This window comes from Notechis scutatus, chromosome 3 (assembly GCF_049901735.1).
Source record: "Notechis scutatus isolate UNSWTSFEM ecotype Mainland chromosome 3, rNotScu1.2, whole genome shotgun sequence".
Taxonomy (NCBI): domain Eukaryota; kingdom Metazoa; phylum Chordata; class Lepidosauria; order Squamata; family Elapidae; genus Notechis; species Notechis scutatus.
This window is the reverse complement of record NC_142011.1, coordinates 32,295,648-32,323,419: the sequence shown is the minus strand read 5'-3', so window position 1 is coordinate 32,323,419 and position 27,772 is coordinate 32,295,648. Positions and strand designations below refer to the sequence as shown.

Below are 27,772 nucleotides of genomic sequence, written 5' to 3'. Positions count from 1 at the left end.
AAATATGTTAATTTTTAAGATGACACTTCTGCTGCCATTGACCAGTTTTTCCAGTTGTGCTGCAATTGAATAACATCCAACTAAAAGCTGTTCAGGAGCAGCTAAAAGAGAAGTATTAATTATAATAAGTTGCTATTAAATAAACGAATAAACCAGTCCTTTCTGGGATTATTTTATTTATTTATTTATTTGATTTGTCAATCGCTTACAAAATAATAGGTATAAGTATATACATAATTATGAATACATGAAATGGGTACATATAAGAAAAACAAAAGAAACAATAGGAGTTCGTTTCTAGATGAACTCCTGGCAATGTTTTTAAATAAGTGTGTGTGTGGTGCTCATTATCTGCGAACATCTGCCCTTCATGCATATTCTACAACATCCTCCTGGACGCGGCTTAATTCTTTCTCCGGGAGGAGGGTGGGGAAGCGAGTGTGCCGGCTGAGAGTACCAGCAAGATCGCCGAGGGCAGCCCGGCGCTGAGGCCGGTGCGCCCCTGGCAACGAGGCCGCACTGCAGAAGGGGCGGGATCGCGCGCCTCCCCTTTAAGGAGGTTGTGGGATGAAGTCACCGCTGCGCTGCCACCTTCGGGGATCGGTGTGGCTCAGCTATCTGATCCGGAGCAGACGGCGTCGGCCGACCGAGGAAGAGGAGGCAGGCGCGCGTCGCGGCAGTTGCTTTCGGTGGCTCCGGAGACCTTCCCTGCCCTCCCCAAGGCGGCGGCAGCAGCGATTTTTAAGTCTTAACGACGACTTTCTCGTCCGTGCCGAGGCGCGCTGGTCTCGGTATTGTCCGGTTCCCGGCCGCGATGCCTTCGGACCGACCTTTCAAGCAGCGGCGAAGCTTTTGTAAGTCCTGACTGGATTTGGGGGAGGAGGGAGGGTGTCTGAGCGTCCGGGAGAAAGCACGGCGGCTGGGAAAGAGGCCAAAGTGGGGGACTGGCTGGCGTCCAGGATCATTTCCCACCCATTCCAGCCCCCCCCCCCCGAAAGAGCACCGGAGGGCCGAGTCCTGGGAGGCTGGGGATAGTTTGGGGGCAGGTGCCACCTTTGCAAAATTTGGGCACAGAGGATTCTTGTTTGCTTCTCTATTTTCCCTGGAGATGCTCCATTCCCCCCCCCGCACCTTCCCACACTCCCGCCCTGGAGGATTTGGTGAGCTGTGTTGGAGAGGAACGCGGCAGGGCTTGAAACGAGGGGGATGCGTGTGCGTTCGCCTTCAAGGTGCCCTCTCCCCAAATGGACCTTCAGCCCGTCACCTCGATGGGAAACCTTCAACCAGCGGGACGTGTCCGGTGGGGATGAGAGGCCTTGTAGTTCGACACAATTTGAGAGCACCTTCTTGGAGAAGACGAGTGAGGCTGGGGGGGGCGCAAATCTGCCGCCATTTGTTTGTACCTTCAGACTTCGCTGCTGGACAAGAAACGCTTTCTTGTTTTGACAGATCGAAATAGATTCGGCCCTGTTTTTTTGGTAATAATTATCTCCTCGCTTCGGCGCTTTGTCTTGGTGACAAGAATGCACAATGCCACTTAGCTCTTGGGCGCACCCAAGAAAGGCACTTGCTCTATCGGGGGTCAGAAACCGAGCACCCTCCGAGGCCTGCCTAGCAATGTGCGTGCCAGACCCTGATACAGGAGCACCTTGAACTTCTCTTGTGTTTTCACGATTTATTCGTGGTTAATTTAACCCCGATTTCCTCGATTCAAGCCTCTGGAACAACGGGCTAAAAGGTGCCAGGATTACTCCGGGCTGGGTCGTGGAAACCGACCCTTGCTGCAGGTTCAGACCCTTGGAAATGGCGAAGGGAGGGTACCCAGAACACTGCTTTAGTTGCTGGTTGCCCAGAAAATCGATTAACTCGGGAGACTCTCAAGCGGCCAAGCCACCCGCTGAGTCTTTGTTTAGCTCAGCTCCAAGTTTCCTACTGGGCAGCCAGGGAAGCAGGAAAGAAGGCAGAGGTAATTGGCAGCCTACGAGGAGCCGTCCTATCCTGCTGGTGATGTAATGCCTGCCGATGGGATTCGGGGAAGGCTCTTGCGTCTCAACAGTAGGCTTTGGAGAGCAGAGCTGGGAAATGGGCCCAGTTTGGAAGAAGCCAAACTGGGGGGGGGGGGGGGATAGGGGGTAGGCCTTTAGGAAGAAACCTACGCTGAAGAGAGATTTTGCTCCCCTTCTGGTGGATAACTTTCTCGGGTCCAGGACTGGCAGGCGTGGCCTTTCCTGCTTTATTGACAATCTAGTTATGTTTATGCTCTTAGTACAGTATTTCCACATCCTGTGAGTCAAGTATAAACTGATGGAGGGCCTTATATAATGAGAACTTAGAGGGCAGTCTTCACTGGCGTTTGTTCCCTTTTCACTGTAAAATAATATTTGTTTAAATAAAAAAATGCAGAAACCAAAGAGAAGGATAAGTTCTTGACTTCCTCTCCTTAGATTAAGTAGTTAAAGGAAATTGTGGTATGGAATGTGGCTGCAGTTTATATGGGAGAGTTTTGCCTCTGTACAAAGCTAGAATCCCCAGTGACTCTTCAATCCAACTGCCTTTAAACTTTTTTTCAGGCATTTGAAAACATTTTACGGCACTTATTTACAGTACCTCTGAGTATTGGCCATTTTATACTACAGGTAGTCCTCGATTTATGACCACAATTGAGCCCAAAATTTATGTGGTTAACTGAGACATTTGTTAAGAGAGTTTTGCCCCATTTTACAACCTTTCTTGCCACAGTTGTTAAGTGAATCACTGCAGTTGTTAAGTGAATCTGGCTTCCCCATTGAGTTTGCTTGATTCATCATCACGGGACATTGCAACTGTCATAAATATGAATCAATCATCTGAATTTTGATCATGTGACCATGGGGATGTTGTAACGGTTGTGTGAGAAGCGGTCACTTTTTTCAGAGCTGTTGTAACTTCAGTCACTAAACAAACTGTAGAAATTTATCTTAGATATCTATTATTTAGTGTGCTGCTTTTTCACCTTTGGAGTAAAAGTACTTTACATGTGATGCTGACAATCTCTTCTTGGTTTCTCTATCTCTCTCTGGACAAGTCCCAGCACTTTTCTTGGCAAGATTTCTGACATGGTTTGTCATTGCCCACATCCTAGAGCATGATTGTCCAGCCTTTTGGCTTGCATGGGCTGCACTGAGTGAAGAGGAATTGTCTTGGAGTACAAATAAAATACATGATATAGTTATTAATTATATAAATAACAAACTTCCTTTATTTTTTTAGCATTTTTAAAATATCTTATGGGACCTCATTACTAGCTGTCCAGGGCCACGTTTGGCCAGCAAGCATCGGGTTGGACATGTTGGTCCTAGAGTTTAGAAAAAGTAGAAAATCCCCCAGCTGGCTTTTTGCTTAAGGCAAGACTGGAATTTGCTAGTGCCTTAATCATCAAATCAGCTTTCATTCTCTTGGTCATAGCTGTCTATAATTTCTGATTGGTAAAGAAAGACTGTTAGTAGTTTTTAAGAACATTATAACATAGACCTGGATACAGGGAATCAGTTTGAGTAATTAAGGTGAGGGGTTCAAGACCAGCCCTTGTAATTTTCTGGATGTATATGCTACACACATTAAATCTTTCCTGCAGTTGAATCCTCCTCTCTCCGGGTTAAATGATTTTGACACTTATTTCCAAATATCTGACACCCCCCCCCCCCAATGTTCTATTTTGGCCATCAGGTGGTATGAAAGCTGACCAAAAGGAAACAAATTATATGCAATAAGAATGCACACTTGATCATTTTCCCCCACCCCCGAGCATAGGATTTATGTAGTAGGGAGGGTTTTTTTTTTTAAAGTTACCCCTTAAGGGCCTTACTGAGATGAAGTGGAATGCTGCAAGAGATTACTGATTGTATGTTTTCATCTTTGGGAGATGAATAGATTTGTGAGAGTTTGCAAGAACAGTTACTGATCAGTTCTGCATTTAATAAAAAATGCCAGTGAGTAATATTTTTTTTCTTCTATTTTGAATTCCAGGTTGTCACTATGTTTGTGTAGGACAAAGCAGCCATCTGTGTCTTCTATTGCTATACAGCAGTGATGGTGAACCTTTTTGTTGTGGTGTGCCGAAAGCGCACACATGTGCGATAGCGTGTGTGTGCGCATGCCAGCACCCACAATTCAATGCAATCCAACCCACTTGTACATGTGCACATAACACACACACCCTTACCTGTACTGCACATGTGCATGCCTCCCAGCGGATTTTCGGCCCGTTTGAGGTGTTTTTTGGCCTCCCGGAGGCTCGAGGGAAGCCTCTGCAGCCTATGGAGGCTGAAAAACCGGCCTGTTTCAGCACTTCTGGTATTTCCAGAAGGCCCGTTTTTCGGCCTCCTAAGGCTGCAGAGGCTTCCCTCGAGCCTCCAGGAGGCCTAAAATCAGCTGGGAGGTATGAGCATGCTGAGTGCAGGTAAGTTTGTTTGGGGCTCGCGTGCCCGTCCAAATGGCTCTGCGTGCCACCTGTGGCACGCATGCCATAGATTCGCCAACATGGCTATACAGTATTGATGTTTCTGGTTCTTGTTCTGACTCTCCTTTGTGACACTTCCAATCCAGCTCAATAAGAGTTTTCACAGCTGGTTGCTGGGAACAGGTCTATTGTCTTTTTTTCCCCCCCTCTCAAGCCCTCTTTTTGAAATCTATTTGGTTAAAAATCAGCTTATTATTCATTTAAATAAGCTTTAGCATTGCAGTGGTAAGCCTCCTGAAACTTGGAAAAAAATTAAATTATAATATAACTTTTAAAACAAAAGTGTATGTTTATTTGAAATACCAAATGTAGAGGTATTGTATGATAGCAGAGGTACACTTTTAAACAAGGAGGTTTTATATTCTATTGCAGAAGAGAATGTGTTTTCTAAATGTTTTGAACTGTGGCTCCTTGCATTCTTCATGGAATTATATTTAAAATAATAAAAAGTTGCATCATTAAAGTCTTAAATTTATAATCCTATTAGTTTTTCTGGTTCATTGTTTATCAAATATATGAATTATCATGAGGGAAGAATATTCCATACATTTATTGTTGGAAAAGATGAAGGAATAATAAAATAAAAGGTCAAATGAAAATGAAACATGTAAAAATTACCTTTATATATTGACTATTCACAATCCAGTTATTGGACATTGTATGAGCACTTTATTAGGATAAATACTTTGGTCAGTTTAATTCAATGCAAAATAGTTTAAAGTTTTATAATGAATTTTAGTTCGGTTATACTGTGTTGAGATTAGCTATTATAATTCATTTCTTCATATCCTGAGGGCAGAAGGTACCAAAGAGCTCTAATGGGTGAATTATAATTGTGTGCCACTGAATTTACATGATTGTAATTTCATTGTTTTAGCATTAAAGGTCTTTTGAATTATTCATTGTATGAATACATTTTTGGGTCCTGAATCTCTAAGTACTCAAAGGGTCCTTGAGAGGATTATAATCCATGGAAAAGGAGCTTCATTTATTTCATTCCTATCTTGTTTTCTATTGTGGAAACTACCCAAGACAGCCACTAGCTTTTTTTTCTTGATATTCAGAAGCTTATCTTCCAAGTTGCCCCAGGTAAATTTTATCATTGCAAATAGACAGATAAGACTTTAAGCATTTTCAACCTCAAATATATGGAATATACTGTTGTAAATGGAAAATTTGGGTAAGGAGGGATGAATGGAAATGAACAGCTTACCTGATGACATCATGAAATGCAACTGGAGACTGTTTAGGGAAAAGATGCTATTTGTCTTTTTTTGTTATTTGAGGTCAGGAGCGAAAGAGATACTGCCAGTTTGTGATCTCCAATCATTACTGATTGGAGGAAGAGGTGATATTGAAATGAACTTTGATGTAAGGCTTCCATTTTGTACAGAGTTGTCACTTTTGGAAGTTAAGTTCTGCATTGCTTAAAGGCAAGCCACAGCTGAAAATTCATAGTGGGCAGCATTCAGTAGGACACTACCAAGTATAGTTACTTTGTATTTACTTTGGCCTGTTGAAGATTTGATCGATTCTCCCATGTTGCTTTCCTCCTCATAATAAGCAATTACTGAATGTAATCTCATTCTTGATAAAGTTTTATCAAAAATGTATACTGTGTACCCTGTATACTAATTGTTTTGGTCTTTAGCCTACTAACACTGTTAACGTTGTAGTCTGCTAAATGCCATTTCCTTCCTTCCTTCCTTCCTTCCTTCCTTCCTTCATTCATTCATTCATTTATTTATTTATTTATTTATTTATTTTTACCCTGTCTTTCATTCAGAACCTGAAAGCAGCTTTTATAGAAAACACTTATCTTTATTTTGATTCAGCCAAAGCGTCTTGTGGCTTTTTAAAGGACAACATATCTATTATTGTGTAAGGTTACACAGCATTGAATGTGTTGGTTTTTCAGAAGTTTTAAAACTGCCTCTGCAAGCATCTGCAATTTTGACTTCCTCTAGAATCTAAGTTGTCAGACTTCAACCTGCAGAATTCCCAGCAGTATCAGCACAGCCCGGGAAATATTAATTGTTGACATTCTCACATCTGGAGTGCCTAGGCTGGGAAGGAGAGATTTGCTATATAGAGAGAGGAAATCTGTTTTGCTCTCATGTTGTGGGCTGTCCTTTTTATAACCCTGACCCTTCCACATGTTCACAACTGCGAGTGCATCTCAAGCAGTTTGTTGTTGTTACACTCTGACTCACCCCAACATTGACAAATACTCTGTATCAAGAGGGAATAACAAACCCAGAGAAAACACATGTGCCATGCCCTGTGCTTGATCTTCTCCCCATTCCAGCTTCTACTGCCCTCTATGGAGCAGTGGATCTCCTTCAGAAACATAACAGGATTAGGCTGGCTTTCTCCCGGCCCACTTTTGCTAGCAGCAACTTCTTGGATTCCACTGGGTGGAGGAGGCAGATGGTGCTTGGTTTGCCTCTGGTTACTCTCCCTGACTGTCCCAGCTCAAAAGCAAACAGGATGAAAATAGCTCAAAAGCAGCAGGGGAGGTGGGGGATGTGAGCTCAGGCAGCTGCAACTGTTGAGTGCCTTTCAGCTTATTTTCTATATATCTTTTTTGGCTTCCTCAGCTGACTGGCGCTGTCTGTTTTCTGGGAAGAAAGGCAGAGGGAAAGGGGGTCAGCCAGATAGCTGTATAGAGCCACAATTATGGGCAGGGAGGGAGGGGAGGGTCTTTAAGAAGCTTAGCTGAGTAATATTCATTAAAGAAAATGCCTCTGAATCTGGTGTCCTCTGGGCTTCAGCATATTTTTAGGCTGCAAAATTTGTAGCATTAGACTAACCGGAACAGTGTAAACCTGGCAGGGACATAACTGAATGTTTACAAAAAACAACAACCTTGAAAAACACTCTTACTTGCCCTTTGGTGCACTGGACTTAAAACTTGTTAACAATGGATTTCTAGAAAGAATTGCCATTTTTTCAAAAGTTCCTTTTAGTATTTTGTATCATTGCTTTCATCATTAAGTTACTTTTTAAACTCTTAAATTAAACTAGGAAATAATCTGATGCATTTTTCATCTTTTTGTGATATTTTTTTGTAAGCCATTCTGAGTGACATGGGTGGTCTCCAAATTTGATATAAACAAATAAATACATAAAATTAATGCAAAGATTTTAAATGTAGTCTGGCTTGGTTTGAGGGTGGGAAATTGGTTAGATACTCACTGTTCTTGTACTTCAACAATATTGCTGACATTTGATGTCTAAAGAAAGTCCCAAGGGTGACATCTTTCCTTTTAGTATTGTCACATGGTAACCACTGTTGTTGCATTGTGCAAGTCTGTGAAATGCTTTAGAAAACTTCAAATGAAAGCACTTCCTCGATGGAAACTCAACAGCACACACTTAGCCGAAAAATAAAAATAAAAATGAAGCAAAAGACAGCCAAAAAGCACATACATTTTCATAATAAAATGGAGGGGATTATCCGATCGGGTTTTTTTTAAACTAATGGTTTCTTTTTCAATTATTAAATATTTCTCAATCCCTCTAAGTGTTTGTTCTTTCCCTCATATCCGCATCCTCAATCTCAAGAAAATTTTAGCCTGCAATTTAATGCATCCAGCAAGTTCCTTCAGATAATTTGCTGGGCCATTATGTTTGCTTGGTTAGGTTTAGTATGAGATGTGTATCTTAGCTATGTGTGAACTAAACCACAGTGACTTAGTAGATTTATATCCCACCTTTCATTAGAGAGCTTAAGGCAGCATGTTCAACAACTCCCTGTAGTGGGTTGGACAGAGAGTGAGTAGCTTCAAGTCACCCAATGTATTTTTAAAACTGCGCATTGACTAGAATGTGGGTTTCCCCACTCTTAATCTAGTACTTTAACCACCACACTTTTTCTGTTTTATTACATTCTTATATTCCCGGAGTGTCTCAACCTTCCTCTTAGAAGCATAAGTTAAAACAACAGTGCATAAAGTAGTTTGGGCCAAAAGAAAATAAGTGTTCGAAAGTCACATAATGGGGCTCCTCCAAATTCCTAAGAAGTTTTACTATTACTATAGTAATTTTAAAAAATTAAAAACCAAGGCTTGGCTTCCTGGAACCGCCTGAACTCTGGTGGTCAACTATTCCTTGAGGTAATACCTAGATAAATGCTTTGTCTTTCATCAATTTGGAAAAGTGAAAGAAAGCTCTTGTGCTCTATGTTTTGGCACATGTACAAGAATATCTGCAGTGTGGCACATTACCTTAAGATGGCATTCACCAGCTGTTGGTGTGTCATTCTGAAGAATTACATTGAATAGAGCCTTCGTTGACGCTTCACACAGGCCTGAAAGTTGGTTATATAATTTGATTTTATATCACCTTTATTATTTTTATAAATAATTCAATGTGGTGAACATACCCAATATTCCTTCCTCCTATTTTTCCCAAGAGGTTGTTGGGCTGAGAGAGAGAGTGACTAGCCCAAAGTCACACACCTATGATAAAACTAGAACTCACAGTCTTCCAGTTTCTAGCCTGGTGCCTTAACCATTAGACCATACTGCCTCTTCAGTTATCACTGTATAACAGGTCTCATATGAGACCAAAAGTAAACAAATGTCTATTGGAAGGCAGTTTTATGTCCCAAGAGGATGGTTAGGAGAATACATGATTCAGAAAAATAATCTTGCATTCTGTCTGATATAACTGACATCCATTTAACTCTGATTTTTTCTTGTGCCTCTTTGTGAGTTCTTGAGACAGGGTGTTGAAAGCTGCTTTGATATGTGAATACATATAGTCAACGCTAAAGAAATAAGCTATATAATATAGAAATAATAGTCATTGAAGGTATACGCTAATGATTAAAATTATAATTTCAGGCCAAAAGTGGCTTGAAAAAATGTTCATGTTTTTCTTGCTGATTCTTATTCTGCCAAATTTCATTCTTTATGGGGACATGCATATATACCTGATGACACTTCATATCAAAATTGTGTAATGTGGTCATCGAATATAAATGGAGCTTAAGACACAGCTTTGGCCAATAACATAACGTTCCTCATCATTTCTCTAATCAACCACTGAAGCTAAATCAAGGACACTTGAGGTGAGGGAGAGGAAGCACTATTGTGAGCTCCCTGGAGGAATGTGGTTGGGTACAGGTCTGCACAAAATGCTGAGGTAGATTGTTCTTTACTCTTACTGAGCAGTTTTTCTTACCCTCTTCTTCATAGAAGAAGAAAGGACTAGTATAGTGCCTTGCCTGGGCCAACTTACCAAGTTCAAATTATATACATGAAATTTAAACTGAACCAAAAATCCTCATTTGCGTACATGCTGTACAGCCACCATTATTCCTAGCTCTTCAGCTAAGTTTAAAGTATTTCTGAGATTTAAGGGAGGATGAGAATGGATCATTTCAAAAGACCATCATTAAATAGTGCTTCCAATGCCTTTTCAGTAGTCCCATTTTTTTTCTTTCTTTCTTTCTTTCTTTCTTTCTTTCTTTCTTTCTTTCTTTCTTTCTTTCTTTCTTTCTTTCTTTCTTCTTCTTTCTTTCTTTCTTTCTTTCTTTCTTTCTTTCTTTCTTTCTTTCTTTCTTTCTTTCTTTCTTTCCTTCCTTCCTTCCTTCCTTCCTTCCTTCCTTCCTTCCTTCCTTCCTTCCTTCCTTCCCTCCCTCCCTCCCTCCCTCCTTCCTTCCTTTCACCAGGTTGTGCTCAGTCACAATGATTTATAGAAGTATGGATGCAACAGGACCTATAAAGTGCATTGCTGTATCCAGGATTACAAATCAAGAAAATATTATAAGAAAAATGTGGGAAGTCTGAAGTATTTTCGAAGCTCAAGGCCTAGCGGTCTTTATGGTTAGATCCAACATGTTGTGGGGACCTGTAGATGTTTCCTTAGCTTGTTATATAATCACAGTAATCTTGTTTGTGAATTCAGGTTTTGCTTGTGTTGTAAATAAAGTCACTGAGTAATATGCTTTGGGGCATGATAGTACTATCCATTTGGGTAAACACTTGGGTAGACATCAGACATTCTGATTTTTGTCAAATTAGTGCTTCACAGATGAAGTCAACCTTAATGTATGTTAACATCCTAATACAATTCAGCCTGATACCTCCATATGCTTTTCCTCCCTTTCACTTGCTTTTCAAAGGTTTAGCATTTGTAAGCATTGTCCTACTTAATATACCTGATTTTCAAGAATGTGCCAATTTTCCTCTTAAAATCAGGTATAGCAATGCCTATCAAGTTATGTGTTACATTCCGTAAGTCAGCTCATGATAGGGATTCTTCGGATTTTATTGTATTTTATTTATTAGGGTATGCTAGGAAGTAAGGCCCATTCAGCTTCTCTTGTAGCAGCTGGCAGAATCCAACATGGCTGCTTTCAACTGACTGTCAGACCCTTATTTATAGGCTGTTGGGACACATGGGTAAGCATTTGCCCTAACAAATCTATGACTCATTTATGTCAAGGGCTTACTTGATATGTGCATATGCACTATCTAGAAATTAGGGACAGAAAAATGGTTGTACTCCACTCTCCTTTCCAGATTTTCAATTGTGGGCATAGCTGGATATTTCCACAGCATTTCCCTATCCATTAAGCTTATATCTACACACCAATTCTCTCTCTTTTTCAGAACTCTTGATTTTATACAATCGGTTTGCAGAGATTGTGAGAGAGAACACAAGTTTCCCAGATGTCCTAGCCACAACCAACCCGGTGTTATCTTGGCTTACTTACAGGTCACTGTGTTCCTTTAGAAACTGCGAGCATCTGATAAAATTATCTACCCTCCGCTATTTTTCTGATGGCTAGCTGTGGGCTGAAAACCTAAGATAGCTCTGTTCTTGCTAGTAGTGGTTGTTGACATTTCCATTTCTCTTCTCCCTTTGAACATGTGAGCAAATTGGAGGCTGAAATTGCTTGTCTCATGATAAGTGATCATGAAACCAGAGCTTTCCAAATACCTTTGACGAGAGAACTTCTTGGAAAGTACAAATGTTATGACAAAAAGAACTTCATCAGCAAGATCTCATTGTTTTCAATTATATCTTTGTATAAGTCTACATGGTAATGACCTAAAGCTACTTAAAAGCAGCCTGAGTAAGCCTGGGAATAAAATAAGCTTTTCTTAGATTTTTCTTATTGGAAACTTTAACAGACATATGCTGTCCCTGCTAGCCAGCAATAAACTCCAGTCTTAAGGCTACAAAATCAGAATTAATAAATCACAACTTCAATCTCAAATGTGAAAATGTTGGCTTCATTGCAGGATGACCTGTGTCAGCAAAGGGGAAGAGATATATTGCTTATATCTTTATACATCAATAAATAAACTAATAAATAATCTCTTCTGGTTTTTGTTGGTCAAAGAATCTGTGAATCTTGATAGGATGAAAATAGTTTTTATCATTTGATCTTTCCAAAATGAAGGATGTATAAACATGTTATTACTATTATTGCTTTGGGAAGCCTTTATTGATATCTAATCCTACTTGGTAATGTCGAGTCAAATTGCAGGTTTGACAGCTCCCTAACATATTACTTCACAATATAAGCTTGTAGAAAGGCCTCCACAATCATTTCTTTTTTCTTTGTTTCCTTTTTTTAAAAAAAGAAAAGTTTGCCTAAGGAAAAGTTTATGAAACTTAAACCTGAAATTATTGTTTAAAACTTCAGTTCATTAATACAGTAAAAATATTGCCTCTATCTATCTATCTATCTATCTATCTATCTATCTATCTATCTATCTATCTATCTAGCTATCTAGCTATCTAGCTATCTAGCTATCTAGCTATCTAGCTATCTAGCTATCTTCTATCATCTATCTATCTATCTATCTATCTATCTATCTATCTATCTATCTATCATAACAGAGCTGCTATTGTTCTTATATTTTATAATAAACATTAGAGAATTCACATGATGGCTACAGGTAAATATTTCTAGCAGAGATTGTTAAAAATTGAGTGATTTAACTCTGGAACATGACCGGTTACACCCTGTTCTGGGTAATATGGTTGAGTAAAGAAAGAAGCCAATTCTTAGAATGTGTAGAATGGGCTGTTCTAGGTGAAAACACTCCCAGAATCAGATTAGGCACATCTCTAATTTTCAGGCACTTCCAAACAATGACTCATAAATTCCAAAGGCTCTTTGGAAGCATCTAAAGCAATAAGTTTTATATTTAAGGCAGTAAATAGCTAATTTAATATTAATATTTACAGACAGGACATCAACTTTTAAGACATGCTATGTTAGATACTAGAAATGTGTGGTTCTAGGAATTCTTAGTTCTGTTTTCTAATTGTTGATTTAGGAACCATCAAGAGTTTGATATAAGATGGGCAACTATATAAATGTTTTAAATAAACAAACTTTAGAGTCCTTGGTGCACTCTGATCTTGGTTGTTTTCTTGCAAATGTTTCATTACCAAACAAGGTAACATCAGACTTGTTTGTCATCAAACAAACTGTATTTCTTTCCCTGTTCCCTGTCCCTGAGAAACCTACATGGTTGCTTTGCTTAGAATATTTGTTTCAATGATTAATGTTTGCAATCTAGATGTTGCTGTACTATTCATATTGTATTTATGCTAATTATCCCTTCCCTATGTTAATATCTTTTTTTAAGCCAGCATCCAAAATATAAGGTTCACAAGAAACTCCAAAGCCAGTTCTGACTTTGTTCTTTAGTAATCTGGATAATTCATATTGTGGAAAAAATGAAGATTTCCTAGCATGTAATACTTGCATTAACCAAATAACTTGGCTCGCCTTCAGTTAAGTGCTTGAATGTATTTAAGATTTCAAATTTATTTTAATCTCAGTACTTTGGCTCTAAATATTGTGCTGGCTAATACTAATTACATCTCACCAAGCCCCCTCCCCCCTTTTAAGATAGTTTCTTGCAAAACTATTCTATTTACGTGATCCTTTGGAAGTAAACAAACCGCCTATAAGTCCTTAACATTGGCTTGTTGATCATGAGTTAGGGTGATGGTGTTGTGTTTTGCTTCCAGGAAATGACACAGTTCTTGCATTTGAACAAGTGGAACAGTATCTGACACTGAGCAGAGTTAATAAGTTATCCTCCCTGCTGTTAATAATGAAATTTCTTGTAAACATAGCTTTGAGCGCTCTGCTTTCTATCAGCTCTCCCAGAATCCCTTTATTGTAGGTGATTGTTTTTGTTTTGTTTGCATTGGCCTTTCCCAGGCTTCTGTCTAGTCTACAGTATTGTACTGTATTTCTAGACCTTGCCAGCCAGGTGCTATCCTCTTAGTAGAATCTAATTTATTACCTCTAAAAACTAGCTTAACCAGAAATACATTTTGCAGTGAAATAGAAAATAGAAGTCCTTTTTACTATGTAGTTCATATAGTTCATTGACAGTGACCTTCCTCATCCTGGTTCAGGGGGCTGAGCACATATGAAATATGCAGAAATGTATATGCGATTTAGGCATTTTAACAAAACAAGAGCTGAAAATGAACAATTTTGGTCAAAATAAGTTAGTGATCCTATTTGGCAGAAGATGGTTCTGAAATAAGCAAGTTAACATAAAATCAATCACACAGAAGATTTTTTTCAGTAGAAATGTTCAAGAATTAGAAATCCTTGGAGATCTGCTGGAAAGAATTCAATAGATCTGAGATAGTGGATCATATCTTACTTTCTGCTTACCTCTGAGGTAGAAGACTGAAAGATAGGAAAATTAAGGACGACTGCCTTGGGCATTGTGGCCCAAAAACCCTCCAGAAAGGACAAGATTGAAAATGGTGGATTTTTTCATTTTTCAACACTTACAGAATAGTATAGCACCCATAGCATCCTTTTAAAGAAGGCAAAACAAAAAAAACAACAAAAAAGCGCAAAACGTAATCACCGAACCGGTAGTAACACCGGTTGAATCCCACCCCTGAATTACAAGGTCATAAAAAGGGAGTTATTTTTTTTAATGTGAGTTGCAAATGGGGAGGGAATAGTAAATTCACATCCTTGGTGAACAGCTCAAGAGGGCTTGTATTCCAATGGCTTAACCAAGGGTCTCCAACCTTGGCAACTTTAAAACTTGTGGACTTCAATTCCCAGAATTCCTCAGCCAGCTGGCTGAGGAATTCTGGAGTTGAAGTCCACAAGTTTTAAAGTTGCCAAGGTTGGAGGCCCCTGGCTTAAACAACTGAACAATGTTGTAATGGGAATACTTCTTTATAAGTATTACTTTATAAGTATGAAATATTCTTCTTTATAAGTATTACTGTTGACACCACGCCACTATATTTGGATTGGTATGATTCATGTGATTTATTTATTTTTAGTTAAGAAAAACTACTTGGATTCACCACTCCCATTTCCATTATTTTTTCTGATATTTATAAAACTGTTGAATATACAGTAAGCTAGAAAATTATTTCAAATTCCTAAAATCAGTTATGCTTCACTTTCACAGCGGATCGTTGTAAAGAGGTACAGCAGATCCGAGAACAGCATCCAAACAAAATTCCAGTAAGTAAAGATTATCTATACTTTTAAATCAATTGATATAAATCCCTGAAACATAACAGGTATCTTGTAGGACATATGCCAGGATCATGAAGCATTTCCCCCTGGGTTTTTTTTTCCACACTGACCATTTGATTGTACCTATTGCTAAGTTTAGGGAGTAGCTTTATAAATGTTACTTTCTTTTTAACGGAGACTTTCTGCAAACCTGTTCATCAGAGTCACAGTACAATTGAACCCAGGCTTTTCTATCTTGCAGAAGAGTGGTGATTGGGATGGTGTCAAGCTATGACATATGTTTCCTCTTACCAAGGCATATCTCATGCCAAGTTAAGAACGAAAAGGAAGATGTTGCTTTTGGCTAGCCTCCTAATGGTGGTAAGAGGTTTAGGCCAATTTTACTAACTCCTGTAATAAATCACTTCTTGTGATGATAGGGAGTAAAAAGCAAAGCTGCTTGTCTGTTTATTACATGAGATGAACAAAAATGTTTGACTCCCATAAGGCTCATCATCATGCTTTCTTGTGTCCTATTTAATTTTTCTTTTTGAGTGTTTCCCTCCAAAATATTTCTTTTGAGGCTGAAATTTTTATTGCATTATTATTCATATGTGAATATTCCATTGCTATAATAATAGCTGATTATGTGCCTGGAAGTATAGTGTTTTGTTTGTTACGTTATGTTAATATATAACCATAGTAGAAAACACTAGATCTGGATAGGACTAGAGGCTTGCCACCAATTATCCTCTTATTTTTTTCTTATTTTCCTTTACGAAGAGCCATGCTGGTGCAGTGGTTAGAATGCAGTATTGCAGGCTAACTCACTGCTCACTCCAGGAGTTCAAATCTTAAGCAGGCTCAAGATTGACTCAGCCTTCCATTCTTCTGAGGTTGGAAAAATGAGGACCCAGATTGTTGGGGGCAATATGCTAACTCTGTAAATCGCTTAGAGGGGGCTGTAAAGCACTGTGAAGCGGTATATAAGTCTTATTGCTATTGCTATTATTGTTCTTAGGTAATAAAATAATTTAAACTCTTCTTTCTTTTTTTCACTAGTCATACCCCAAAAGTTTTGCCTAAGGCAGAAAATTTCACAGGCAGGTTCTGCAAACTTTTATTAAACAACAATTCAGTTACGTGGGTATTAATAAAAAACTCAGTCATATCAATATTGCACAAAGAGATCATGTAGAATGTGACAGTCAAAATAAGCATCCCAGACTCATTTCTGGGCAAAAAGGGAGCAAGAAATTAATGTAAAGGGATTGTCATCTGGATATTTAATTTTAATGCTATGCCTTTAAAATTGATGATGAAATAATTAAATGTAATGATGAAATTCTCTGTGTCAGTTACCTATCGAATACAGCATTTGTGTTTCAGCCAATATATTAGATAGGTGGGCCTTTGTTAATAGTATGAATCCCCCCCCCCAAAAAAAAACGTGCTCGGGAATATACAGGAACTCTTTTCTCAAATGGTTGAAATAATTCCCCCCACCCAGCTCTCACATATTTCAGAAGCTGCTTCTGGCTATCTTTGAAGTGCAGAGCCAAAGGGCTGTTCGTGCTCATGCATGTACAGTAGAAATAGCTGGGAGCAGTTTTTGAAACAGCCGTGCCAGCGTAAAAAAAGATGCACCTGTTTTAACAATTTGAAAAGCGATGCTGTGCAATCTGAAAGTCATCCTTCAAAAGATTTGTCAGCCTTGTTGGACAAGTGGTAACTGGTTCATAATTATTACAGAAGTATGCTGATTTTTTATTTGTTTAATTAATCTTACCTTTATTATTTTTTTATAAATAATCCATAGCCACGAACATAGCCTAATAGTCCTTCCTCTTCCTATTTTCCCCACAACAACAACCTTGTGAGGTGGATTGAGCTGTGGGAGAGTAACTGGTCCAAAGTCGCCCACTTGGTTTTCATGCCTCAGCTGGGAGTAGAACTCACAATCTCCCTGTTTCTAGTGTGATGCCTTAACCACTACAACTACTGGCTCTTTTCTTTACTTTTGTTGTTCATTTTCAGTACACAGTGTAGACGTTTTATCATTTTAAATATATAAATATATAATTGAATTGTAAGCTACTAGTGTAACTTGGACAGAATACCACTGTACCACAATAACCTGTCAGTAATTCATTCTGGAAGACAAGACGAATGAATACCGAGAAAACCATGTGACTTACCACGTGACCCACTGCTTTGGCCAGAAGATATAGCGAGACACGAGGCAGCCGACTTCAGCAAGTTCTTCCTTGCATATTGACTATCAAGAGAAAGATGAGTGCCAGGACACGTTTTCTGCTTCAAAATGTGTCAAACACCAAAGTTAATGAACTTTGAAGCAGTCGAGTGCCAAGGTGTGACTGTACCAGTTAAGAAAAATAAAATAAATAAAAATTTCCAAACAACTTGATTTATGTTAGGGCAGATCACAGTTTGTATATGAGGCATTACAGTTTACTGATTTAGCACATGGTTTAACTGTTTTGAAATGGTTTTAATGCTTTACTTCTTTAAGTGACTGAAAACACATTAAGAAATCTTAGAATTAAAGGTGTCTCTCTCACTGTAACCCTTAGCATTCTCACCAACCTTTCCAATGCAAGGTGAATAGGAAAAGCTAAATTTATGCCTTTGTTAAAATTTGAATTGCTCTCTTTAAATGCATCCCTGAAGCATCTACTTCACTATCTACAACAGTGTTAGCAAACCTTTTCCACACCCAGTGCCAAAATAGGAGAGCACGTGGGGCAGCAACAGAAACCAGAAGAGCAGCTCCCCGGCATGCATGCGCAAAGACCAGCATGTGCCAGCCACCTGGTCTTCTGGTTTTTGGTGTGCATGGGCACATGAAGACCAGCTGGCCAGCATGCATGCACGTGCCAGAAACCAGAAGAGCAACAGGAGATGGCTGGCGTGCCCGGAGAGATGGCTCTGTGTGCCACTTCCGGCACCTGTGCCATAGGTTCGCCATCACGGACCTACAACCAGCTGATAGAGCTAGCTTCCTCCATTTTCTTTTGTTCCAATTTAGATAAAGAATATGTTATGAATGTAGGTAATAGTGGGGAGAGACAAGCAAGAGAGCAAGAAAGGGAAAATGATAAACTTTCACAATGACTTTGTGATGCAAACACCTCCCCTTCCATCCTTGTGTGTGACCTTGCAACAGGAGTACAAAAAGCTCGTTTTGTGATGTCACTGTGTATGTTTCATTATTTTGATGTGGGTATATGTGCTGTGGAATTGTATCTAAATTGAATACTTTGCCTCTAGCCTTGATTTCTTTTCTAATCACCTGATACCAAGAAGCTGACTTCCATGCAAAGAAGCTATGAAACTTTCTGGATAACAAATTAGATTGGGGGCCTCTAGAGCATCGTGAGGCAATCTGCTACATATTTAGGGTTAGGTTTTATGTGGCTCTTAAGTGTAACCTAAGTGTTCCGAGGAAAGAATGGCAGTGTTCCGATAATATCTTTATAGTCCTATCTAAAATGAGCTTCGCGTTCCCCAAGGAAAGCTGCTTATTTGGATGCCTTTAGCAGTACACAGAGCAAACAAACAAAAGACTTGTAATTAAGGTAATGGAAAGCATAGATATTAAGCAGCGTAAGTTATAAACTATCTGATTAAGCCACAATTTTAACAACCATGAATTGTTGAATAGACCCACAGTTGTTTAGCCTAATATGGTTGTTTAGACATGCTACGCCATCATTCATGGACTTCAAAACACAGCAGCTAGATTTATACATCACTGTGGTTAAGCCAGAATTAAGCAAGTCATGTTATGTGTTTGCATGTGTGCGCGCGCACACACACACACATGCATACTTTCAAAGCAATGTTGATTCTTAGCAATTGCCTGGACTTTGCCCTTGCAGTTTTATTGGCAAGATTTCAGAAGTGGCTTGCCACTGCTTCCTTTCAGTGCCACTGCTTCCTTCCACTCACTAAGAATGAGTGACTGGCCAAAGATCACCAGTTGCTTTTGTGCCTAAGGACGGAGTAGAACTCAAGAGTTTCCCAGTTTCTAGCCTGATGCTTTAACCACTATACCAAACTAACCAAGGCAGTAGAAAAGATTGATACATATTCCAGTATGAAAAACTGAATACTAAATAATTGTTTTTATCTCACACCCTAGTGAAATAATGTTCAAAGTTTTGAAATCCAGGCTTCACAAGGGAGTGTGCTAAGGTTGTATATTGTCTCCCTATTCTTTTAACTTATATGGACTATATATTATGAGAAACATTGTTTTAGAATAAATAAAAATTGAAGTCAAAGTTACTAAAAGTTTCAGCAACTTCAAATATACTGACGACCTCAGCAGAGAGCAAGAAATTAAGAAGATTTTTAAAAAGGCGATAATAAAAAGGTGGAGGTTTCCCTTTCCGGTTGTGTCTGACTGTTTCTTGGCTGTGGGAGCCAGCATTGTCTGAAGACAATTTCCATGGTCATGTGGCCAGCATGGCTATATGGGACACAGAACGCTGTTCCTCTGAGAGCTGTTCTGAGCATCCAGGCATGGGAAGTGCTCCGTCTGTCATTAGATAGGCTGAGCTGATTTCTGTGAACGCTCCTCCTCCTCCTCGGAGCTTCTCCCAAGTGTCCCCAGTTTTCGCTCAGCCTGTCGTTTAAGCGAGACGTCTATTCCTCACCAGGAAAGCTAAAAACAGGTTTAAATAGCCTTCAAGATTAGAAGGCACCTTTATTTTTTCTGAAATTTTGATTTCTGATACATGCTATTGAGAATATCGTTGATTACACAACAATAAATAATTCAATAGATTAAGTAAAACCATATTAGTCTGTGAAAGCATTAATAATGAAGCTAAAGCTTAATCCTTTTGGATACATAATGGGAAGGCAAATGTCACTGGAGAAGATATTGCTTGGGAAAATGAGGGCCAACTGAAAAAGAAGCTGACAGGGGACAGAGGGTGGCTAGATGATATCACTGACAGATGAAGGGAAGCCTAAATTTACAACTCAAAGAAGCAATTAAGAGTAATCTATGTATTCAAAGCACCCTATACAGCTCCAATACAGGTGACTGATCAACCGTCTCCTTTGTGCGATAATGGGGAGTGTCAAAACAAAAAATAGTCCTCTTTAATATTGTACAGAATTAAGCAACTGTTTGTATATTGCATACAGCACTTAGTTTCCTTTTTCTTTTGAAATAAAGAGTGCAGCTGCAATCATCTTTGGTGACCTGATTAAGAATTGGCACATAAATAGTCAGCACCTTTGATAGGTAGGTAAGCACAGCTAATGTATATGGATTACAACAATAGACAGAAAGAATTGTGAAAAGCAAGATTAGCAAACAGCTGGTAAAAGATACCGAAGTAATATAAGCAGACATAGCAAAACAAAGAGACAATCATATATATTTGTTATTTTACATAGTGAAAGGAACACAAAACTGAATATGAAGAACTAGGATATCATGGGAAAATAAGGCTTAAGCTTGGCTTTCCATCATGAGTGTTGCTGAATATGTGTCTGTCATTCCAGAGTGAGAAAGTCCTTTCTATTTTTGTGTCACATTCCATGTGTTACTGCTATGGAATATAGTTTCTGTTCCCCAATATCATGTAGCTGGAATGAAGATGTTTGAGAGAAAAAACCCTAAATGCAAGCAGTTTACATAACTGGGACCCCTGAATAGCCATTAGGATTACATAGAATTTATCTGGGTGAGCATCTGCTTTCATGTAGGGATTCTTCAGCCATCTATATTCAAAGGTAGAATTTGATGATCATATGCTATCAAGCTGTGGCTAGAAGTTATACTTTTGAGTAAGAGAACAGATGCAGTTGCTTATTGCAAAAATTCTTGGTCTTAAATATCTTTTACTGCATGAGAAACAGATTTCTGGGGTTTAGTTTTATTTAGATCATCATGGATGTTTTTCTTTCTATGATCACACAGGAAGTACTAATAACGATAAAGCAAAATTATAATGATATGGTTTTGAGTTTGGCATTCCTTTTGACCTTATTCCTTTCATCGTATACCATCTTTCTTTGGTATGTGATTGAACATTTCTGCTGATGGAAAACAGTGGCTCCCTGCTTTCCTTTTTACAGACTCTATCTACATCCTTATGAAGGAAAGCTTTTACAAACTTGCTGCATTAATCAGCTTAGTAATGCAACACCTGCGCCTCCTTCAAAGTACCTCTTGGGACCCTTAGATTTATTTATTTTTAAAATGTAAAGTATCAAAATATTTCAAATCTCACAAGTCCACAGGATTTTGCTTATTTTGTGTTTTCATTTGAAATTTAATTATATTTTGAGTGCAAACTCCAACATCTCACAAGATAATCTGGAAGAAATCCGTAAAGAAGGACCCAATTCTCTGTCTTAATTGTCTGGATCCGAAAAATGGTTACGTGGTCACCAATAATGCCTTTAAAAAGGATTGTCTTTTTGATTTTGCTGGGCAAGAATCTGACAGCACCACCTTTTTTTTTTTCTCACTAGGTCATTATTGAGAGATACAAAGGGGAGAAGCAGCTACCTGTTTTGGATAAGACCAAATTTCTAGTTCCTGATCATGTCAATATGAGTGAATTGGTAAAAATAATACGGTAAGTGAAATACTTCAAAGCAGATTTGCTTCTTGGTATCATATGACCAAGGAGCATCTTTCCTTTTGAGTAGACTAGTTCTGACAATTTGGTCACCTATGACAGGGATCTCCAAGCTTGGCAACTTTTAAGACTTGTGGATTTCAACTCCCAGAATTCCTCAGCCAGCCAAGTCTTAAAGTTGCCAATTTTGGAGACTCCTGGCCTACGGTAGGAAAGCAACTTCTCTTTCATTGTAGAACAGGGGTGTCCAACCTTGGCAACTTTAAGACTTGTGGACTTCAACTCCCAGAGTTCCTCAGCCAGCAAAGCTGGCTGAGGAACTCTGGGAGTTGAAGTCCACAAGTCTTAAAGTTGCCAAGGTTGGACACCCCTGTTGTAGAGCATCTTGCCTTTTGACCATCTCCTCATTCACCCACAAGAAAGGAATCTGCTCAAGTCATGGAAAGATTTGGGGGAAGAAGTTTATAGAGTGCCAAGGATTAGAATGACTAAGAGGGCTCCTAAATGTACAACTTACCAAAATTTGAAGTCAGCAAAGTAATACACATTCCCAGGTACAGATGGGAAAAATCCATGATCCTTTGCTTGCTGCTGTACGGGTATATAGGTAGTTGTTTGGAAGATATTACCCACTCAAGCCAATCCTAGTTGGTTCCCAAAGAAATATTACAAGGATTATAATGGCAATTCTGCCTTCCATGAAGATGGGTGGTAGATTTGTAGATTAGATAACCCTGCATTGAGGATGCAGATTTGCAGTACCTCTTATCTGCATTTTGACTAATTCACTGGCCTGCAGTTATCAAATCAGAAGTATATCAAATTTCTGCCTCTTCCCTGAAACTGCACTTTTTTGAGAATTGCAACAGCTTCATAGCTCCGTAGTCATTATTTGGATTAGCTCTTGCTGCAACTGTGTGCAAATCACACAGGACACTTTGGAGGCCCTCCAAGATGATTAATGTGTGTAGCAGAGACACATGGATGGATGAAGCAAGGCAGCAGATATATTTTGCAAGGCTTCCATCATTATGTGTGATAGAAATTTGAGTGCTTGAGAAACTATCAGTGTCCAAAATGGGAGTAAACTATAGAATGAAAAGGGTAAGCAGCCTTGACCAATCTGAACCTCACCAATGACACACCTACACACCCACACACTCAATCTCTTGGAATGGCAGTCCCGACACCTTCTGAAGGCAGTATGACTGGGAAATCAATTTCAACTAAGCATTCTGTCTTCAGGATGTGCTGGAGTGCAATTCCCTTTTAAATATCTAGTTAGGATGCTCTTGTTATCATTAATACTGACCTGCTCTGTAGCCTACATCATGAAGATTTTTAAAAAACCAAGCAAGAAAGAAAACTTAGCAGGGCAGGTTTATTAAATGGATGGTAGAACATGTAATAAAATAGCAGTGAAACACCTGTTAGTTTTTAGACATTTGTGGTATTGGTGCCCCATATCTTGTTCATTTATTTGACTAGAATTAGCTGTGCATGGTCCATTATGCTCCTATTTTAACTCAAGACTCAATAATTGCCTTCTGCACCTCCTCAGGCGCCGGCTACAGCTGAATCCAACCCAGGCTTTCTTCCTATTGGTGAACCAGCACAGCATGGTGAGCGTTTCTACCCCAATCTGTGAGATCTATGAGCAAGAGAAGGATGAAGATGGCTTCCTCTACATGGTCTATGCCTCACAGGAAACCTTTGGGTATTGAGTGTCACCACCACCAGAGGACTAATTCCAAACTGTTGCAGCAACATCTCTGCCTCCTCACTGCACCCCACCTTGGCAAACCCTGTGCAGAGAGAAGCTTTGGGTCCAGGAGCAGCCCTGGAAGCAACCTTGTTCCTCCAATTTCGTAGCGCATCAGACCAAGATAATTCAGTGTGTAGGTGTGTGAGAGATCCATAAATCTCTGTTTGCATTGCCTCTTGTCTTTTATGATTGCTATACATTGTCTCCCATCTTGTTCACGCAGGTGTGTTTGCTCTCTCATATTATGTCTTCTTTCTTACTCCAATGCCAAATTGATGGAGCCCATGGCAGTCTGGCAAATAAACTGTTTTCCTCACTTTTTAAAGCAAGGGATGTATTTGTCTCCTATTAAAGGGCAGAAAAATCAAAAATAAATCACTATTAACTTTTATTGGGGTTTTATTGGAGTTTTTAGTTATTGATTCTTGGTGCTACACAATAGATGTAGGCATCTTTTCCAGTATTTTCCAAAAAAAAAAAAAAACCTTTTAAGTTTATTATCTTGAAGCACGAGGGGAGTTATAATTTGCTTGTATGATGTAGCCTTTTTAAAAAAGATCTTATGCTTTTTTGCACTTTAAAATGTTGTAAAAGTGAGAATGAAAGTAGCTTAATTTCACAAAGGTGTCGTATTCTGTGCTGTTTCTGACAATGTTTCTATTTGCCTTTTATAAGGTTTATTTTTCAAAAGCCAGTCTTTCCCCCCCCTTTTTTGCTCTTAATGCATGCTTAATTGATATCCCCCCCCCATTTTTTAATCCCATTGTGGCAAACAGGCCATATGGCTCAAGGAATGTACTGATTTATATTGCTATTTTACCTGGTTATTTTATTAAAAAAAACTATGATACCAAAAAATGTGTATGACAGAGGAAAAAGATCTGCCCAGTCAAATCTATATAATTATCAATATAAATAAAGATAAATTAAAATTCTCTTCTGATGGAAACTAGTTTCCCTGCCCTGAACTCATCATCACATTAGCATATCTCTGAAGTTAAGGGATTGGCCTTGATATCAGGTTTTCTTATCACGTTGATTTTACTGCTATGATGGAGATAGACTACTACCATATTCTACTAATGCTTTTTTCATGCATTTATTACACGGCTCAGTTTAACATACAGCCAGCCCTTAACTTATGACCGATTGGTCAGGAACCACTCCAAGATACAATGGCACTGAACGAAATGGGGTCTCAGCACCCCTGCGGTCTGCTTGGCAACCCATACACACTTACAACCAGTTGCAAAGCACTCAGTGACCATGTGATTACCCTTTGCAACCTTCCCGACCAGCTTCCTTAGAAGCTTATTAGGGAAGCTGGCGGGGGGTGGGGGGGTCACAAATTGCTGAAGTAATGCTCCCCCACCTGGCATCCCACCCTCAGTCCCACTAGTACTCACACTGTGCGAGCCACTTGCACACCCTCCCTGGTACATGCTGTGATTCTTGCAAACATGATTCGCACTTCACACACCCTCCCGGATCAGCACCGTGCCTAACACACCCCTTGCACTCTTGCATACCCTACCCACTCTGCACTTCTGCCGCATCCTCCCATGCCCGTTGTTTTCCCCCTGCAACCGAATAGCAATAGCACTTAGACTTGTACACTGCTTCACAGTGGTTTGCAACCTTCTCTAAGCTGTTTACAGCGGTCAACATATTGCCCCCAACAATCTTGAGTCCTCATTTTACCAACCTTGGAAAGACAGAAGGCTAAGTCAACCATGAGCCGGTTACCCGCCACTTACCTGCCTGTGGGCCTGGGATTTGCAACTTCCTGCCAGTTTCCCTACTGACTTTAGTTGTGAGGAGATGACAGGAAATGGTCTTACCTATCAATCACTTAATGACAGCAATTTGGACTTCAGAGATTGTCACCACTAAGCAATGTAGTCACACTTTATTCCGGTTCCAATTGTCATCATAAGTGAAGTGTACCTGCACTTCCAGGAACACCCCCCCCCCAACAAAAAAAAGAGCTTCAGAAAGTTAGGTGGCGATCACTCAATTACTGAGATGAAGGCCACTCAATTGGTGACTGAAAGGTAGACAGTTCAATGACTTGACTTTGAGTCAATATAGTATGCTCCACCTGGTGCCCTTTGTAAGATGGTAATTTTACAACATAGTTGGAGAGCATCAAGTAGAAGTTGAGCTAGAACCTATCTTTAAAACCAGACACTGCCCTGCCTGTGAGTTGCATTCTCTATAGCAGGGGTGTCCAACCTTGGCAACTTTAAGACTTGTGGACTTCAACTCCCAGAATTCCTCAGCCAGCTTTGCTGGCTGAGGAATTCTGGAAGTTGAAGTCCACAAGTCTTAAAGTTGCCAAGGTTGGACAACCCTGCTCTACAGCCAAGAAATAATGCTGCTCAATAATTCTGTTCCTTTGTGAGTGAGTCCTATTTTGTGAGTCCTATTTTCATTTTCCCAATCTTGCCTGGCAGTGATCAACTTACTTGCAAGGCAGTCTACAAATTGAGTCTCTGGATGTCTTTCAGCCGTATGAAAAAGATAGGAATGCCCCAACAACTATAAACTTCAGAATACTGAAGTTACAAGAATTCTAAATGCCAATCCAGATAAGTAATTACAACGTGGGGGTGGGAAAGTATTAGTTAGGATATAGCCAGATGGAAATGATTACATTTAGCTGAACAGATTTTATAAGTGTCCAGTAAAACTCATGTACGAATATGTGACTAACCACTGCATACGCATACAATACATACTTTGTGTCCTTTGTTCAATAAATACCAAAATATGCAGCCTGCGGCATATTTCCCTTCTCACTCAATTCATCTCCTTCATAAACAATCTAATTTATCTAAGGCATTGACTCACTCAAGATGGGATTAATTGATGTTACTCATAGCATATACAACCAGCATTTCTTTTCCAGTTCACAAAGATAATACAAAGCAGAGAAAATGCCATTGAATAGAAAAGCCATTCCACAGAAGGGCAAATGAGTTGTAATTTCTAGTCCAAGAGAATCTCCCAATCATGTTACTTTCTATGTCACCAAAAACTTAGATTTCAGGCAGGGCAACTATTTTGTCAAGGAAAATGCATTTGATAACACTAAAACTTTTGGTTTAGTTCATATCTACTGAGGAAATTAATTATTTCCATAAATATCAGATGTCTTAAGAGTTATGGAAGACATAATGTTTGGTTGCACTGCAATGTCCTGGATATTCTGTTATGGAAAATGATAGTTCAAATTTACATCTGGGCAGAACTAGATAAAGTGGATGTCTCTTCTCCTGATCACTTCTCACAACCTGCTCCAGAACATATCTAGGTTTATCAATCACTGCTTTGCTTTAGTAGATACTACTAGTATGGTAGCAAAGGAAAACTCATATGATAGCACCATTAACTTTTCACATTGACTGAGTTCATGATATAAGTAACAGGTTGTACAATATACAATCATAGAAGGGAGGTATGATTGAAACCAAAGTTAACTTCCGCTGTAGGCATTTTAATGGGTATTTTCTATATTTTAATTATTAACCGTATTGTACCCAGCCACAATGTATTTTTATTAATATCAGTGATGTACAATGTGTCAACAAGAGGTCTGAGTGCCTTTTTATGTATATAAAAAAATCCTTAGCTTTGTTGGTTCATTACAAATATCTGTTGAGTCCAGCTTCTCACTTTTTACAAGGGTCAAGTGCTTGCTTTTATGAATCTCATAAAAAGACATAATTTCTGGAAAAACTTCTTGCAACTCAGCAATAATACACTCAGTTATTTCAACTTTTACAAAAAGTATAGAGTCTAGACCTTATGGAGCTTTGGAGATTGTGAGAATGGGCTCTTTAAGCTCTGCCTAGGCCAGCCCAGATAGCCCCTGTACCAGGAAGGAATAAAAATAAATAATTCTACATTACACCAGAAAATACTTTAGACTTCAATCCTATCCTCTGAGAAAGTAATGTGATCTGGTCTCAAGGAAATGCACAATGCACTGATTAACTTCTGTAACATATTAGGAAGGTTACTGCCCATGGTTGTACAGATTCTCTGAACCTATTATGGTAAATTACTGCTGAAAGACCCATATTCCCACAAATCTGCATAATTTCCCTTTAACTCCATCTAATTGAATGGTCACTATGTAGTTCCAGGATGAAAAACCTGTTGCCCTCCAAATTGTTATTTATTTGGAACCAATCTTTATTATTTTTACAAATATCTCAAGGCACTTTTTCAATCTTCACTGTTAATTATGCTGCCATGCTTCTTAGACATTACTTCTGCTGGCTGCCATTTCATCCCAATCTTGTCATAGGTTCTTCTAATAATTCAATACAGCTTGTCACTACTACTATTATTTGGTTAGCTCAGTAAGTGTATGTAATGAAAAT

The 27,772-nt window shown here is 39.1% G+C and overlaps 1 protein-coding gene across 3 annotated transcripts; it reads left to right on the top strand.

The window, feature by feature from the left end:
* The first annotated feature begins 428 nt into the window (after window positions 1-428).
* Window positions 429-24,316, top strand: MAP1LC3A (microtubule associated protein 1 light chain 3 alpha). 3 transcript variants are annotated; one of them, XM_087959426.1, is made up of 4 exons: window positions 429-854; window positions 14,938-14,993; window positions 21,507-21,613; window positions 23,178-24,316. In XM_087959426.1, exons 1-4 carry the CDS (start codon window positions 815-817, stop codon window positions 23,338-23,340), a joined length of 366 nt encoding a protein of 121 aa, XP_087815552.1. In that variant the 5' UTR covers window positions 429-814; the 3' UTR covers window positions 23,341-24,316. The 3 variants fall into 3 exon arrangements, with proteins under 3 accessions (XP_087815552.1, XP_087815551.1, XP_087815550.1); XM_087959425.1 differs by lacking the exon at window positions 429-854 and adding an exon at window positions 1,021-1,360; XM_087959424.1 differs by lacking the exon at window positions 429-854 and adding an exon at window positions 1,138-1,966.
* Window positions 24,317-27,772: the final 3,456 nt, after the last annotated feature.